An 18,427-nucleotide genomic window follows, 5' to 3' on the forward strand; every position below is an offset into this window, starting at 1 on the left:
CTTTTTTTGCCATAGTAGTCCTTTAAGACCATGCAGAGCCCTGGGCTGTAATGTTTTACAGCGGGTTTTACACTATGATTATTGTTTATAATCCCTTTTAATATACTAACTGAAATTGTCAACAATGAGCTACCAGTTTATTTGTGCAATTTAATATTAACCTTGGTTGAGAAGAACCCTGAGAATCAGCTTTGCCATCAGAATTCCCCAAAAATGCAGCGGGCCCCTTCAGGACCCTTCATGGGTCCCATTGCAATGTAAAAATTTGGGTCCCACTACCTTGGGTCAGGTACTGAAGTACTACTTGATGGCAACCTTGCTGAGCAGATTGCTGTTATATTCCAGCATGTGTCCTGTGGGATTTTTGGTATATAGGAAGGTAGCCTCTGCACATGTAATGTGGGAACATGATGTCCTGCATGAGTAAACATTCTGTGACTAGGAGATACTGTATATGGCTTTCCAAGATAACACTTCCAGCGTGGTTGTTTGGCTGATCAAACCAATGCTGTATTAGGACCCCCTGGACACTGCAAATCCGATTTGTGATTCCGATTTTTCCCTGGATGCTATCGAAACAAGAAGAAAAATGCAGTAAAAACGCACCATGCACTACCGATTTAAAAATCGCAAATTGGAATCGCATGTAAAATCACATTAAAATAGGAATCAGAATGGAGGAGCTCTTAAAGAAGCTTTCATCTGCAAGAGCCCTTTAAACAAGCTTTCATCTCAGTATGGCACTGCAGGTGACAGATGGATCAGCAACTGTGTTTTAAAACAAACTTAGATGGTGGTTAAAAAAACCTTTTTCAAAATTACCAAAACATTTGGAAAAAATGGTTTTATTTCTTTGAGCCTTATATTGTTTCACATAGACTATGTTTGCAACCATATGCATTCACAAATCGTTTTTTAACCTAACAGGTGAAAACTGTCCTTGAAGCACTTGACGCACTAGTATCTTTTGGACCGATTAAGAATATTTATCCGTTAACATTTGATGACATGAAACAGGTGTGTAACACTTTGTTACGGTTTATTGTTAAGACTTTTTTTTTTTTTTTTTTTTACCTAATGAGATCATTTTTGGAGCTTTACAGCTTAGATCATGAAAGTAATGGGAACTGTGAATATTGTGGCTACTAACTACAGTAAACCCAATCAGGGTGCAAGAATATAAGAAGTTTATAGACGCAACGTGGAGGACACAATACCTTTTTCATGGGACAAATGTGCCTGCACAGAACCACAATACAGTTTGCTTCCTACCCTGTATAGATTTACCTAGTGGGGAGGTGAATCAGAAGTGACCATGTGACTCTCAAAGTAGAAAGAATAATAGAAGCTAGACTACATACCCCAGAACTAAATTAGAAAGCATGTAGCTGAAAGTGGTGGAAATGTTTTCTTTAGCTAAAAGGTTTACTACCCTGCAAATCCATATTCAGTTTTATGTAGAGATGGGCAGGAACTTGTGTCAGTAACTATGCTGTCAAAACGTGCTGTAGACTTGTAGTTCATAAGAAGTGGATTTTGAAATCCCTCTTTCTGAACAGGAAATCAGCAAAGAGCAGTGCATTTCTAGGGATAGGTGTACACCTGCAGGCAAGCATATCTGTAAAGGTGCCCATTAACAGTATAATCTCCTAACAATCGGCCATCCAATCTGTTGTATCGGGCATCAGTGATAGGACCAATCGATCACGAGCTACCAATGTATCGATTGATCTGTCAATTTTTTTTGGATCAGTTCCACTGATTGCACAGCATTGTATGACATTTTTTTTCCCACTTATAGGCCTGAACAATGGTTTCCGGCAATCGACAATTGTATCATCCGGTCAATGGTTTTGGAAACTGTACTGTTAATGGGCACCTTTAGACAGATGTGTTCATCTAAAAATTCAGTGCCAACATTAATACTTAGTCTGAAACCAATTTAAATACTTATTTTTACCTGTTATTTATGTTAAGGAATATAAGCAGTGCTAAAACGCTTCATTCCCGTGGCAGAACGAGGGCTTTATACACCCCAAATCCCCAGGGCAAAAATTGGGGAGCACTTCCTGGTAGAGGCAGAACTTTGCACTGTAGCTCTGCCTCGCCTCTACTCCACCCTTCTCAGTGAAAGAAGATTGAGAGGGGTGAGGCGGCTATCGGCAGAGATTGACTCCAGTAGAGGCAGAGCTACAGCACAAAGCTCTGCCTCCCCGGGCAGCAAAATTCACGACCTGGAAAGTTGTGGAATTTTGCCCCGGGATTTGGGGGGTGTAAAGCCCTCGTCCTGTCACGGGAATGCAGGGTTTTAGCACTTCTTCTATTCCTTAACATAAACCAGGTAAGAACAAGTATTTAAATTGGCTTCAGACTCTCTTTAAAGAGACAACATTTTCAGCCTTATTTCTTCTATCCTATAAGTTCCTATACCTGTTCTAATGTGGTCTGTCTTACTGCAGCCTTTCCTAGTTGCACAGTGGCTGTATTATCTCTGTTATATAATCTAATCTTCTTTCCTTTGTCGGACTCAGGCAGGAATGTGCTGCTCTGCTTGTGATAGGATAGAAGCTATACACACCCTCTCCATGCCCCCTGCAGGCTCTGTGTGAGTCACAGACTGAGCTCCTCTCAGCCTATCACAAGCTGGTTAGCAGCCATGTCATTTGTTTGTAAACACTGCCTAAAACTGGCAATTACAAGCCAGGATTGCAGCAGGGAGTGGCAGAAACAGCTCAGAGGGGCCCAGGAGAACATAATGAATAGAATGGTATGCTTTTTATTGTAAGAATTTTAGAGTACAGATTCTCTTTAAAGTAATCAAATACTTGTAGCTTTCCTTAAAAAAAAATAAAAATTGTTTCAATAAATGTACTTTGATTTGACGTCCATAATCATTAAAGTGCATTGACAAACATAGCAACAGACAGCCCCATATGCAATTGTTTTTTTTTCTTAGGAGATACATTTTCATTTTCCATTTACAATTACTTTCCAAAACTTTGCAATTGAAAAGGTACTAATAAGTAGGTGGAAAGTACTATCAAGATTATTCTGAGTATTTTGCTTGCTGGTGGTTTAAAAGGCATTTTATTGACAAGTTTAAAATGGGCCTGATGCAATTGGCAGACTCGCCAGTGTTAAACGCTGGTGAGTCTGATAATCAGGCGACTATAAAGTCGCCTGATCCAATTGCATTTAGCCCTAGGCAGGGTGCTAAAAGAACTCGCTTGGGTGATATTATCGCCCAGCAAGTTCCTTACACCCTATCCTATTACACTTTGCATGCCTCCGGGAAGCGATGCTTCCCGGCAGACATGAGCGTTAGCTTAGACCTGCAAAAAGCAGGTCTAAACATGCTAACGCACGACATCGCTGCTGCTTCTGGGGGTCTCCTTTAATAAGGAGACCCCCAGAGCTCCCCGCCGGCCGCCGCTCGTCTCCGCAACCTCCCACAAAGCTAAATGCTTAAATTCCTTACCACCGCTTTACACCTGTCGGCCGCCGCATCTCGCCGCAAGTCCCCGCTGTGTAATTACAGTGTACGAGTTACTGTAATTACAGTCACTAATAACAGAGTCCCAGCAAAGCATCTTTGAATCAGCCGCCGGGGCTCCCCATTGGTTCACAGGCTGGACCAATGACCGGCAAAGCATCTGTGAATCAGCCGCCGGGGCTCCCCATTGATTCACAGGCTGGACCAATGACCGGCAAAGCATCTGTGAATCAGCCACCGGGGCTCCCCATTGATTCACAGGCTGGACCAATGAAAATGGTCCAGCCTGTGAACCAATGGGGAGCCCCGGCGGCTGATTCAAAGATGCTTTGGCGGGACTCTGTTATTAGTGACTAATTACAGTAACTTGTACACTGTAATTACACAGCGGGGACTTGCGGCGGCCGACAGATGTAAAGCGGCGGTAAGGAATTTAAGCATTTAGCTTTGTGGGGGGTTGCGGAGATGAGCGGTGGCCGGCGGGGAGCTCTGGGGGTCTCCTTATTAAAGGAGACCCCCAGATGCAGCGGCGGAAGATGGTGGCAGATGTGCGGCGGGTTGTGCGCATGTGTGGGGAGCGAGGCCGTGGTGCTGATGGACAGCACCACAGGGTAAACCTCGCTCCCCATCGCCCGGGAATAGGGAGCATCGCTCAGGCTTTCGCCTGAGTAATGCTCCCTAACGATCGACCATCGCACGAGTGAAACTGGCAATAGGATTTGCCGGTAATCCTCGTGCGATGGCAAGGTGATAAGTAGCTCGCATCTGCAAGCTACTTATCACCTGGAATTGCATCAGGCCCAATATCACCTAGAAGAAAACTCAGGAGAAAAAGTTAACGGTAATTGCATATGGTCCACAGTGTTCTTACCCAGTGATCGCATGCGTTCGGTCTTGTTCATCAACACTAATAGCCCTGCGTTGCATTGCAGCGCATTGTAGCCTGTGCCTGTAGCACACTGCTTTGTGGTCATCATTGGTGTGTTCACTTCAGTGAGCACATGAAAATCAGTCGTTCAGCAGCACACAGTATTGTATCACTTATGATGTAAACAAGGCCTTTGGAATTACTGGATGTGCCAACTTCAATATAATGAACATGTTGTTGTTATTGAGTGTTTGTATTATGAATAGAAGAATCAACCAGAAAACCCCTACTTCTAAAAAGAATCCTAAACACCCGCTGCCCCCTCCCCATAGCTTTATTGTGGGCGGTGGCTTAGTGCTGCGAAACCGTGCGGTGATGTTCGAGCAATCCCCGAAGTAGCCTTCTTGCACCTATGGATAATAACCATGTGATTAATAGTGAGTACCTCCCAACTACATTCTTGCTAGTAAATCACATATGTTAATTTGCTGCAGGGGTCTCTAGATCAATTATGTTAATAAAAGTAGTTATAGATTATAGCGCTCCTCATAAAAATGATAAATGGTCTGCAAGGAGATGAGTGAAAGAGTGCCCCTCCTGCACTCTAGAATTTTCAAACAAAAATAGGGACTCCTGCTTCGTAAAGCTTTAATGGATAAAATAAAACATTACAATAATGGATACTCATGCAAACGCCATTCAGTAGCCCCACAATCAATCCCCAACGGCACATCCAACCGTTTTAGCACCAATCCGGACTATGCATTCTACACACGCAACATCTTGCTTCAACCTGATTGATGGTCAGTGACCCTGGGATATCTCGATCCTGGTTGTAGAAAATGGCAATATAGTTAATCATGATAACCATTTTCAAGATTTGCAAGATCTTGCAGTGTGTAGAGTGCATAGTGCAGATTGGTGCTAAAACGGTTGAATGTGTGGCTATTGAATGGCTTTTGCATGAGTATTGTTCATTATTTTAATGTTTTATTCTATCCATTAAAGCTTTAAGAAGCTGAGTGCGCTGGAGTCCCTATTTTTTATAAATTAATAGTTTAGTATCTGGCTATAGAGTTGGCCATAGGGCAGCTTTGTGCAAGAAAGAAGCTATAGTGCCTTGGCACATTGCAAGTAGTTTTTCAGCATGTAAATTGAAATCAGCTTTTCTGATAACCTGTTGTATTGTTGGAATTCTATCTAGATTTCCAGTTGTCTATAATCAATGTTCTTGCTGGCAATGAGGACGTGTGAAACTATAAACCTCTAGTGGGGAGGAATTGGGGAACAAAGTAGAGAAGAGCTACTGTAGTTGGGGATGCAAGGTTCCTAGCTTACATGGTAGCTTATTAAAGACGACCAAGAATTACCTAGTAATTATATCCATGGATGTTTTTCAATGCAAGGAAAGTATGTAGGAAAGCATCTAGGCCCCCAAAAAATGCAGATATAGAATTTGCCAGAACTATTTCCTGTGGCAATACCTTTTTTACATTTTAATTACGCTTACTGTAAAGAACACTTTCCCAAATTAATGGCTAAAACTTTATTCCTCCATGCGACAATCATGTCCCCTAGTCCATTGCAAAGTTTAGGGACAAATAGCTCATCTGCCAAGCTTTTATATTGCCCTCTGATGTATTATCCATGTTAATTACATCTCCTCTAAGGCAACTGTTCTCCAGACTAAATAAACCCACTTTATCTAATTTATCTAACTTAATTCAGGATGCTCAGGGGCAATTAGCATCCTGAGATTTTAATTCCCTTTTTTATGCATCCTCAAATGTTATTTGCTTTGGCTGCAGTGGCTTGGAATTGAATACGATTATTTTACTTGTTGTCCATGAATACTCCTAAGTCTTTCTCCAAGTTTAATGTCATCAGTATCCCGTGCTCGACTGTTGGTATGACCAAAATGCATGACTTTACATTGTTCAACAATGAATTTCATCTGCCATTTATGTACCCATATAACCATCCTATCCAGATCATTTTGCAATATGTCACTATCATCCTGAGAGTTAATGATTCTACACAATTTGTATCATCTGCAAAAATAGCATCCTTGCTTTCTACTTCATCTTTTAGGTCATTAATAAATACATTGAAAACTACTGGACCCAGTATTGGCCCCATGTGGGACCCCACTGACTAACAGTCACCCATTTTGAATATGATCCATTGACCACAACACATTCTGCCCATTAGCCGGTTCCCTATCCATGCACACAGACTCTTCCCTAGTCTTTGCCTCCTCAACTTTTGCACCAGACTGTTGTGGGAAACAGTATCAAAGGCCTTTGCAAGTCCAAGTATATCACATCTACAGCTTTCCCAATATCAACACTAGCGTTCACCACCTCATAAAAGCTGAGCATGTTAGTCAAACAGGACCTGTCCTTAGTAAACTCCATGCTGATGCTGAGAAATAAGATTATTCTCTGCTATAAAGTCTTGTATAAGATCTCTTTGTAACCCCTCAATAATGGGGAAACATGGACTGTCCGCCAATCTTTTGGAACCAGTTAAAAGTGAGTCACAAAAGATAAGATAAAGGGGTTTATCGATAACTGAACTTAATTACCTTAGGACCCGAGGATGCATGCCATCTGGGCCAGGTGCCTTATCTATTTTATTTAGTCTTGCCTTAACTTCTTCCTGCTTTAAAGAGGAACTGTAACCTCCTATTGTACTCAGCACCAGTGTGTACATCATGCCCACTTTATAGGGGAAAAACAAGTATCTCCTAGTAAAATAATATAAATGTACTTAGTTTCTGTAGCTTTAACCAGTAAGCCACGCCCACCACACTAGCTGCCTCCGCGGATGTATAATAATTAGCCTACTCTCAGTGCCTTCTGGGTAGTGACGTTTAGAAACGTCACAAGCTCTCTCCTGGTGTTTGGGGGAAAAAAAAAAGTCTCCTTCAACAAGAAACAGGCAGCAGAGTGAGCCGGCCACGCCCCCAAATCTCGTGCAGTGCCAGCAGCTTCAGGAGAGTGAGCAGCGTGTATCTAGCAGCCTGCTCACTCATCCACTGTCCTCCTCACTGTTTCTCTCCCACAGGCATGACAGGCAACAGGTAATCTCCAGCATCTGATAAAATGTATACAGTGTGAAAACGCTGCCTGTCTGATGCATCTGGGGGAGGGGGAGAGAGAGCCTGAACTTTTTTTACTTTGAGTTCAGAAACAAAGCAGAGAGCAGTGCAGACTCAGTGACAGGCTGCCAGCATGCTGTACAATGCTGTGTCTCCTGTGCTTTGCTTAGAAAGTAGTAAAAGTGCCGAGCTAGAAGTCAGACCTCTCCAGCTGTCCCTTATTTATGCCTTAAAGGAGTCCTCAAGGGAATTGAAGGAAAATAAGTGCTACTTACCCGTGGGGCTTCGTCCAGCCACAAGCTCCCAGCATGTCCCTTCGTGCAGCTCTGCGGTGAGCCGTTCGCTTGTGAAGCTTTCCGGTCCCCGGCGATGACGTCAGGCCGACCAGGAGGTACTGCACCTGCATGAGGGGTGCTGTCAATCACCGCCACGTGGGCCGGAGCATACTGCAGAGGCGCAGAACTACTACGCCTGCGCAGTACGCTCCGGTCCATGTGGCAGTGATAGCGACGCTCACGTAGGTGCAGTACAGGCTGACCTCCTGGTCAGCTTTCGTCCTGGTCAGCCTGGACGAAGCCCCGGGTAAGTGGCACTTATTTTCCTCATATCCCTTGATGACTCCTTTAAAGAGAACCTGAACTGAAAATAAAAAGTAAAAATAACCATACACAGATCATACTTACCTCCTGTATACTCCTCAATCTCTTTCTCCTCTCCTGCGTCCCATTTGTCCACTGTGATCAATTAAATTCTCCATCCTCCATTTTAAAAACGGCCATTACCCCTTAACAGCTTCCTGGTCAGCACACTGTTAAACTGTAATATCACACCACTTGAGCCATAGGGAAACATAGACATTACCTTGCACATTCAGTTGTAACTGACAACTGCTGATATATAACTGACAGCAACTGGTATATTTCAGTTCTGACAAAATATTGTCAGAACTGGAAGGCATCATTGTAAGAAGAAAATGTTGAGCTTCTTTTTTTTTTTTTTATTTTCTTTTTTTCTCCTTCTCTTTTTTTTGATAATCAGCAAGCTCTCATAGCTCATAGCCCGGCAAAGAATATCAGCTTCATCACAGTGCTCTTAAGCCAGGGCTAGGTTTTGCATCATAGTCAAAAGTCATCTCTTTTCTTTCATTTTACCTCTCTTCCCCTCCCTTTCTCCCTTCCTTCAACATCCCCCCCCCCCCCCCCCCGTCCCTTAAACAAAACTATATTAAAGCACACTACAATATAGAAAGGAAAAGAAGAAAGAAAAAAGAAAAAGAAGGAAAAAAAAAAGATACACTATTTCATTACAATACAGAAGTTATCAGTGTCCTAATATTAATAACAAAATGTTGAGCTTCTGAGAGGAACTGATGGTGAGGTTAGTATGTAATATTCATTTTCAGCTACGTCGTGTGTTTATTTTGACACAGGATTAGACTGTGAGCTCCTCTGAGGACAGTCAGTGACATGACTATGTACTCTGTAAAGTTCAGCAGAAGATGTTAGTGCTATATAACTACATAATAATATGGTAGATCATTACATTATGACTATGGTAGGATTAGACTGTGAGCTCCTCTGAGGACAGTCAGCGACATGAATATGTACTCTGTACAGTGCTGCAGATGATGTCAGATGAGTGTGCTCTTCAGGGCCCATTCACACTGGGGCGATTCGTAGGCGGTTTCTGCGGATTAAAGTGCTTGTGTAATCCCAATCGCTCAAAAATCATGAAAGTGTAGTTGCGTTTGCTGCAAAAAAAAAAAAAAAAAATCACAGCCGCAAAACGCTAGCGCTAATTGCCAGCATTTTGTGATCCCCAGTGTGAATGGGCCCAATCTGTCCTACTCTGATGGCTTGCTCTGCAGACTGCTCCAGCATCGCTACAGTACAAAGCTCTTGGGGATTTGGGGTGAAAAGGCTGGAGGCAGGGTGCTGTACTCAAGACCCTGCAGAATACTGAATAGGGACTGTCTACAAATCTTTGTATTTCTTATCAGTGGACGAGCAGATGCAGTCATTAGCACAATTGTGCAGGGGGGAGAAAGCTTATAATCAAATCAGATTAAAATCACCCCGCAAAGTGCATGCCTGATTGACAACGCAACCAATTTCAGGCTGATATTTATGCACATGAGTCAATCGGAAATGCTGCAAATTGGCTATCGTGGTTGGTCGGGTGCATGACGGTAAAAGGCAAGCGATATCTGGGTGAGTGACGAAACTCCTGGCGCTATGTGTGTATGTGTATTTACACATTACCTGTTTTGTGTCCCAGTGACCGCCCTCTTCTGAATTCGCTGCTACACTTCCCATACTTGCTGCCGGCACATATCTCGCTGGCGTGCATGTGCGACGTTACGCTGGCCGGCATTTATAGGGAGGAGCGGTGGAAGACAGATACAGGACAGGTAATGTATAAATACACATACATGTACATACATTTATACACAGAGGAACAGCGGCGGGCTCTGCCGATTTCTAGGAGATTTCATGCTGACATTGATCGGGAATCGGACTGTGGTGTATGAGCAGCTGACAGATCTCTCTCTAATCAGATTCGATTAGAGAGAGATTTGTCTCTTGGTCGAATCTGCCCATCATTGCCTGATGTATTGCTTTAGTTTTCAGTCTCTCAAGACATGGAAAAGAAATTTTTTTTTTCCTGGACTGCCAGAAAATTTACAATGCCTTTGTAGACAGCTCTGTGCTTCAGGGCCATTTTCCACTGCAAAACGCAACTGCAAATGCATTTGCGTTTTCCCAATTTTGATGTTCGTTTTGTGCGTTTTTTATGCGTTTGCAGTCTCCGTTTTTCTGATTGGCAAATGGCAAGTGTTGTCTTGAAAATAGATACTGGTGGTTAAATCAATACATAACGCAAAACACATTTCTATGCGTTTTTCATGCATTCCTATACTTTACATTGAAACACAAAACGCATCACAATCGCACAGACATGGGTTTGCGTTTTTAAAAACCGGAACGCAGCAGTGGAAAAGGCCACCCAAGATTCTTATTTTAAATAAGCTGCACTTCAGAATCAGCAAATGCATGCGTTTTGCGTTTCTGGCAAAAAGGCAGCTAGTGGCCCTTATGCTGTAATGCCAGTGGTTTGAAACGCCTCTGCTATTCAGCTATATTACAATACACTAATCAGCATCTCCAGCTCATTCCCTGTCTGCTTCTGTTTACACATGTGCATATTATACTTCCTGGGCTTCTGCAAATTATGTCAGTTAGGAAAAAAAAAAGGTTGGGGAAGGAGGGTGTAACAACCTTCAACTGTGGGCGTGTTTTCAACTGCTGGGATGAAGAAAAAAAAACTTGCTACTCCTGCCAGTAGTAAACAGGGATCCTCCCAGGCTACCCATGGCATTTTTACAGCACCTTGCTGACAGGGTTACGAGATTTATTAGTCAATCCTTCTTATCTATATACCTAAATCACTGTCTTATACTGCTTTTTAAGGAATATTTATTCCTCCTTACTGTTCCTCTTTAAGTATTTAATATTACATTTGGAAGATGGGGACCCTTCCGCATCTGTAATTTGCAACAACAATGTTTCCCTTGTGAAGAGAGAAGCAAAGCAAGCATTCAATAGCTCCACCCTACTTTTTTTTTTTTCTTTAAGAGTTGATACATTTGTAAAACTTCTTTAGGTTAGATTTGATATCCCTAGTGATTTGATTTTCACCTTCAATCTTTGCCAGCCTAATTTCTTTTTTACAACTTTCATTGCACTCCTTATAATTGCTTAATGTAGTCTCGGCCCCTCCTGTTTTAGGACCTTATAGGCATTCTTTTTCCATAGAGGTTTTTTTTCCCAGAAGTTTTCTTTTCATATGGGATGTATTACTACTACAATATTTGAGAATAATTGTAGAAGTTTGCCATTTCCCTTCAGTGTCCTTCCCATGTAGTATATTATCCCAGTCACTGAATTTAGTGCATGCCTGAGTTAATTGAACTTTGCTTTTTTTAAAATTCAGTTTCAGTTCAGCTCATCCATGACCTATCAATCACCAGATCAAACGTTATCATGTTGTGATCACTAGTACCCAAATGCTCTTGAACTTGCACGTTTGATACATGATCTGGTCTGATTGGAATAATCAAATCTAGTAGCGCAACACACAACATTGGTGTGTTCACTACAGTGAGCACATGAAAATCAGTCCTTCAGCAGCACACAGTATTGTATCACTTATGATGTAAACAAGGCCTTTGACATTACTGGATGTGCCAACTTCCATATAATAAACATTAGGTAAGAAAATAAACATGTGATTAATAGTGAGTACCTCCAACTTCATTCTTGCTAGTAAATCACATATGTTCATTTGCTGTAGGGGTTTCTAGATCAATTATGTTAATACAAGTCGTTATAGATTATAGCGCTCCTCATAAAAAAATGATAAATGGTCTGCAAGGAGATGAGTGAAGGAGTGCCCCTCCTGCACTCTAGAATTTGCAAATAAATAAAAATAGGGACAATGCACAGCTATGGAGGAAAAAATGCATCAAAATGCATTTAGTGTAAAAGGGCCCTTAGAGACGCGTTAGTAACTTAGCTGACATGGAGATTCTCACTCTTGCTGTAAGCCAAGTCAGTGTACAGATTAGCTTTGACCAGCAAATTTAACTGTGTTAACCTACTCCTCTTGCAGAAATCCTTTATTACATTAACTGAAAAACACAGAATTCGCAATAGTGCCCCTTTAAGGACAAGAAAAGTTCACCTATGAGAGATCTCGCAAGAAAGTTTTACTATATCTGGTGAAGTACAGCTAGAGGTTCCTGAGTAAGCAGATTTCCTAGTTGAGATGGCCAATGTCAGCCAGTTTGCTGTCACTGTGAGAGTGTGCACACAGCATACATGAGCAGAACAAATATGTCACTGATCACACAAAAGCAAATGATTACAGCGTTTTGGAGTCACAGCAGTTCTTTTACGATTTACTAAAGTGATAACATGAAGAATAATTAATGTTTTTTTTCTTTACACTGTGCACAAAAATAAGATTTTCTCTGTGCTGGACAACATGTTTTCAAGGACCCCGGAAGTGAGAGGGATATGGGGGCTGCCATACTTATTTCCTTTTAAACAATACCAGTTGCCTGGCAGTCATGCTGATTTCGTTGGCTGCAGTAGTGTCTGAATCACACACTAGAAACAAGCATGCAGCTAATTCCGTCAGAAAGGGCACTTTTCCATTGGCTGCGATCCACTTCAAAAAGCCTATCACAGCCGTTTTGCCAATCGCTAGAGCACTGCAATTTACATGTAAATCGGGGTGCCTATTTCCCACTAAAGTGTGTCGTTTTTTTCCCCGCAAGCAATCATTGGCTCACGTGATTCTCGCTGTGATCGCGCTCCATTCTCGACAGGTAAAAGTTGCAATTGCAGCTAATGGAAATTAAAAACAATAATATTGAGGAGCGCTGGAGTTTCATCAGTATATGCAATTCTTCTTGATCCCCATTTAAATAAATATCCCATAAAAAGTAAAATGTGCTGGCAAAATGATGTTGCAGAATTAACGGATGAGCTCTGGAGTATTGCTTTACAAGCCATTCCTTATCTATCGGTCAATGCATCACAACATTTTAATCAAACTAAAATTCTTCACAGAGCCTTTTTTACTCTCAAGACTTTATAAAATAGGCCTAAGAGGAGATCCTTTATGTCCTCGATGCCAGAGGGATCATGGTGATCTTTTGCATATGTTGTGGAGGTGTCCCAAATTGCATAGATATTGGGGAATGATTTCTACTACTTCATCAGGGATTTTTCAAACTGAAATAGTGAATGATGTTAATACATGTATCCTTAGTGCCACTGACCTTTCTGATCCCAAGCAAGTATCCTTTATTGCAATCCATAGAAGTCGCTTTCAAGCGAGATTATTCATTCTTAAAGGGATACTGTAGGGGGGTCGGGGGAAAATGAGTTGAAGTTACCCGGGGCTTCTAATGGTCCCCCGCAGACATCCTGTGCCCTCGCAGCCACTCACCGATGCTCTGGCCCCGCCTCCTGTTCACTTTTGGAATTTCAGACTTTAAAGTCTGAAAACCACTGCACCTGCGTTGCCGTGTCCTCACTCCCGCTGATGGCACCAGGAGCGTACTGCGCAGGCCCAGTATGGTCTGTGCCTGTGCCGTGCGCTCCTGGTGATATCAGGGGAAGCGAGGACACGGCAACGCAGGCACAGTGGTTTTCAGACTTTAAAGTCTGAAATTCCAGAAGTGAACAGGAGGCGGGGCCAGAGCATCGGTGAGTGGCTGCGTGGGCACAGGATGTTTGTGGGGGACCATTAGAAGCCCCGGGTAACTTCAACTCATTTTCCCCCGACACCCCTACAGTATTCCTTTAAGCAGTGGATAGATGAAGCCCCCCTACTTATACGCAGTGGGTTAAACAACTTAATGAGTATCTTAAATTGAAAAAAATGTACATATGCATAGGGGTAATGGGGCTCGGTTCGAAAATATCTGGAATAAATGGTTAGATACCCCAGAGGTGGTTGTTTTTGATTTGGTTAGGGGTAGACTTTTTCAATAAGAAATGATGGCTTGTTTCTTTTTCTTCTTTTATGTATGCATTTCTCGATTAGCCTGTTTTATGAAAAAGAGGAGCGCTGGAGATAAAAATTGTGAACACTTTTATTTTGTTTTATACTGTAATACAGATTGATTCAAAAAATTATAAAATCTCCTCTTATGTTGTCTATGCATATGCTTTGCACCAACATGCACACACTGCATACACACTCTTCAGAGTGTTCTGGTGTCCCCTATAAAAAAAATGAATGAAAAAAGTGTGTTTGTTTATTAAAGAAAAAAAATAATGCCACCGGCCGGGACTCTACTCAACAGCTCTAAAGCCCCATCTACACGATACGATTCTTTGTACGATTCAATTACGATTCTATTTACGATCCAATAAATCCGACATGTCCGATCGGGATTCGATTTTGATTTAATTCGATTTGCCATTGTTTTGTAATGGCAAATCGAATTTAATCGAATCAGGATCTGACATGTTGGATTTAATTGAATCGTAAATAGAATCATAATTGAATCGTACAAAGAATCGTATCGTGTAGATTGGGCTTAAGGCTCCCTGCACACTGCAAATCCGTTTTGGGATTCAGTTTTTGATTCTGATTTTCAAACAGAAAAAAGCGGAGGAAAAAACGCAGCATGCAGTAACGATTAAAAATCGGATGTAAAAACGGATTAAAAAATTGGAATCGTGTGCAGGGAGCCTTACAGATGTCTGTTGAAAGCCAGATAGAAAGGAATTTGTAAGTTAACCCCAGCGCCCCACTGTAATTGCACTTTTTTGCATGAAACATTGAATGAGTGTTTATGGTGGAGATACTGGTGTATATATAACGACTTTACTCAGTGTTACAGAAGCAAGGACTTGATGGTCTTAAAGGGATAAAAAGTATTTTTCTGTGGCATTGTGCACCTTTTATGAAAAAGTGGATTTTTGCAAAGTGGATTGGTGCCAAGCATATGCATAGATGACAACATAAGAGAGGAGATTTTATAATCTTTTTAACCAATCTGTATTACAGTATAAAACAAAATAAAGTGTTCACAATTTTTAGCTCCTCCATATTATTGTTTTTAGTACTCCGCTTTGGGTGGGTAGGGGGTATTCCCACCTATAGAAGTAGCAGCTGGACAATTAGTAGCAGCGCCTATTAGCTCCCCTCACTAGCTAATGGAAATTGCTGTTTGCCCGAATGCATTGCAGCCTGATCGCAGGCGGAAGCCGCAAGCAGCAGTGGAAAAGGGCCCAAACACCTGATCTGCATGTTTGTTCAGAGTCTACTGCCAAAAGTATTAGAGGCAGAGGATACACAGGACGGCCAGGCAATATGCATTGTTTAAAAAGCAAATTAGGAGGAGGTAATTTTAGTGACTTTTATACTTCTGGTCCCTCTGTTTGCCTGTACGGTATCTGAATCCACCCTTGGTGGAGGGGTGTTGCCCTTTTTTTCTTCCGATCTACAGAGCTAGTCTTCTTAATCCTGAGTGGGGACAGGTCTAATCTCCCCACCTGCCATTACAGTGGATTCCTGGATGCTAACCCTGGCTTGTGAGTATTATTACATACTTGCTCTTTCATATCCAATTACCAGTACATACTACACTATATTGGGCTATCTGTGTCACCTTTGTGTTCTCTGCAAATGAATATGTCAGCTTCCATATCCCTCTCCCTCAGTTTACTGAAAGGACGCCTGAAGTGAAAGTTCTCGGTACAAACCCAACAGAGTTGGGTAGCTTGTGGATCACACACACACACTTAAGATGCCCACTAATGATACTATGTTGATGTGTGATCTTGCAATTTTTATGTAATATGAGGGACCACTTAAAGTATCAATTTAACACATACCCTACGTATTACCCTTTTGCTACATAGATTTGGTAAAATTGTTCAATCAAAATTGTATCATTAATTGTACAATCAAGATTGTTTTTGCAATTTCTCTAGTCATGAGATTGTAAAGGGCCAAAAAGGGTTGTTGAGGCATGGAGTAAAGCATCTGTAGGCATTTACTGTAATATCCTCACCTATGATCTGTTCACCTTCCACATACATGGTGTCCTGTCTCTGGTGGCAGTCATGTCTTTATGTAATGCACATATGAGGAATTGTTTGTACTGTACAAACTAAGTTTCAGGAGACTTGTTCACTCTTAAATGAGGAATCAAGAAAATATAGGGTTAAATACAGTTTTGCTGATTAGATAATAGTGAATTTTTAAGGCAACTCAGATTTCTTTCTCAGGCATGACTATCATTCCAAAATAATATACCAGTAATTGAAAAATCAACTTTCAGCATCTTGCACTCAAATCTGTACACTTACTTTATGTAATTATTGTTTTTTCCACCACTGTAGAATATATTCTCAAAAATCTCATCCTACTACATCACAGCTCATGTGTAATTCAAAAAAAAAACTGTCACCATAAAGCAATCATACTTAATTTCTGTGGTTCATTTTTTAATCAACATTATCACCCCATGGGAGTTAGCATGTTTCTACCTTAACATAATTTGTTCTTATTACTGTGGGAGTGCAGATCACAGAAGTAACTTATTACTATGTAGAAACAGGGCTGTGGAGTCGGAGTCATGGAGTCGGGCAATTTTGGGTGCCTGGAGTCGGGAAAAATGCACCGACTCCGACTCCTAATGAATTTGTAACTGTAATTAAAATAGAAAATATGATAATGTTCTATTTCTCAGATAATAGTCATTAAAAATAATGTATATATACAGTATATATACAGTAATAGCTGTGCTTAGTCCACAAAAATGAAATAAACCAATCAAAATTAGTTACTTGTGCTGCTTCAATAAAGCAGTCCCCGTATTTTTAAGGTCAGATATACATATCTGAGTGTGACTGTATATATGATGTGTACACAGGAATCTCTTATATATACTAAATAACATCTATGCTGTAAGAATAAAGCCTGATGTGTAGCTATGTCACTAATAGAGATGGTCAACGAGATGGAAATAATTCTGCACTGATGCTGATTTATGCAAATGTATGCACTCCCTTTGCTGATGAAATAAAATAATTTGATATGTTATTAAAATTTGGTTTGGTGACTACAAATTAAAGGGTAACTGAGACGGATGAAAAGTCAAGTTTTATACATACCTGGGGCTTCCTCCAGCCCCCTTCAGGCTAATCAGTCCCTCACTGTCCTCCACCACCCGGATCTTCTGCTATGAGTCCTGGTAATTCAGCCAGTCAGCGCTGTCCGGCCGCACCCCGCTCCCACAGCCAGGAACATTCTGCACCTGCGCAATAGTGCTGCACAGGTGTAGTACGCTCACGGCGGAGTGTGTTCATGCGCACTACGCTTGACTGACTCAAGTACCTGGACTCATAGCAGAAGATCCAGGTGGTGGAGGAGGACAACGAGGGACTGATTATCCTGAAGGCGGCTGGAGGAAGCCCCAGGTATGTATAAAACTTTAATTTCATCTGTCTCAGGTTTACTTTGTTACACAGTAGTACTAAACATATACACTCCCCACAGAGCTGCAGGGAATCCACTGAGAATGCTGTGCACATTGAACACAGAGGTGTTGTCTGTTTACAATCTCCTCATTCCCTCGTTGGCAGTTAAGAGACGAATTTCATGTTACATACTTTTAATCAACAAAATTGTAATATGCAAATTAGAGGAGTCGGAGTCGTGGAGTCGGAGTCGGTGGAATCCTAAACTGAGGAGTCGGAGTCGGTGGATTTTTGGACCGACTCCACAGCCCTGTGTAGAAAACTAGTCACGTTTTTCTAACCAGACTGAGCAGTCACTAGAAAAGTGGTCAGGATGCCTGGAAAGCAGGAAATTTGGAGGAGGAGGAGGGGGTTTGGTGAGGAGGGGGGGGGGGGGGCAGGGCAGCGAGGGCCAAGCTATGCTGCATGGTGTCCAAGGAAAGAGCAGGGGATGCTGCGGACAAGTGGAGGGCAGCTGATTTCAGGATGGGTAGTAGGGACGGGGGTGGGATGAATGGGAGGCATCAGGCTGTGACTTAGGGATGGGATCAGCTATAGGAGAAAGCCACAACACCATGCAGAGAGGAAAGCTGTGCGGAACAGAGCATAGAACGGAGCAGCTGATCTGTGGTGAATCAGCTGCTCAAGAAACCGTGTACACTTTTCCAGTGTTTCTAACAGCGGAGCTGTCCTCCTGGACGGCTTAATACGGGAGTACCAAATAAACACATGATGTAACCGCAAATGAATATTACATACTTACCTCGCCATTGGTTCCTCTCAGAAGCTCACCATTTTCTTCTCACGATTTCTTCCAGTTCTGACAAGATTTTGTCTGAACTGAAATATATCCGTTGCTCTCAGTTATAAAGTGGGATGCGAAAGTTTGGGCAACCTTGTTAATTTTCACACTA

General features: G+C 41.9%; 1 protein-coding gene across 1 annotated transcript in view; it reads left to right on the plus strand.

Annotated features, from left to right (window-relative positions):
- The window catches only part of GLB1 (galactosidase beta 1), a 141,856-nt gene that overhangs the window by 77,530 nt on the left and 45,899 nt on the right, over positions 1-18,427 (plus strand). Inside the window, exon 12 of the mRNA XM_068238312.1 lies at positions 928-1,017. Within this exon, the coding sequence (XP_068094413.1) occupies positions 928-1,017 (90 nt within the window). The remainder of the gene's footprint in view (positions 1-927; positions 1,018-18,427) is intronic.

This window comes from Hyperolius riggenbachi, chromosome 5 (assembly GCF_040937935.1).
Source record: "Hyperolius riggenbachi isolate aHypRig1 chromosome 5, aHypRig1.pri, whole genome shotgun sequence".
Lineage (NCBI taxonomy): Eukaryota > Metazoa > Chordata > Amphibia > Anura > Hyperoliidae > Hyperolius > Hyperolius riggenbachi.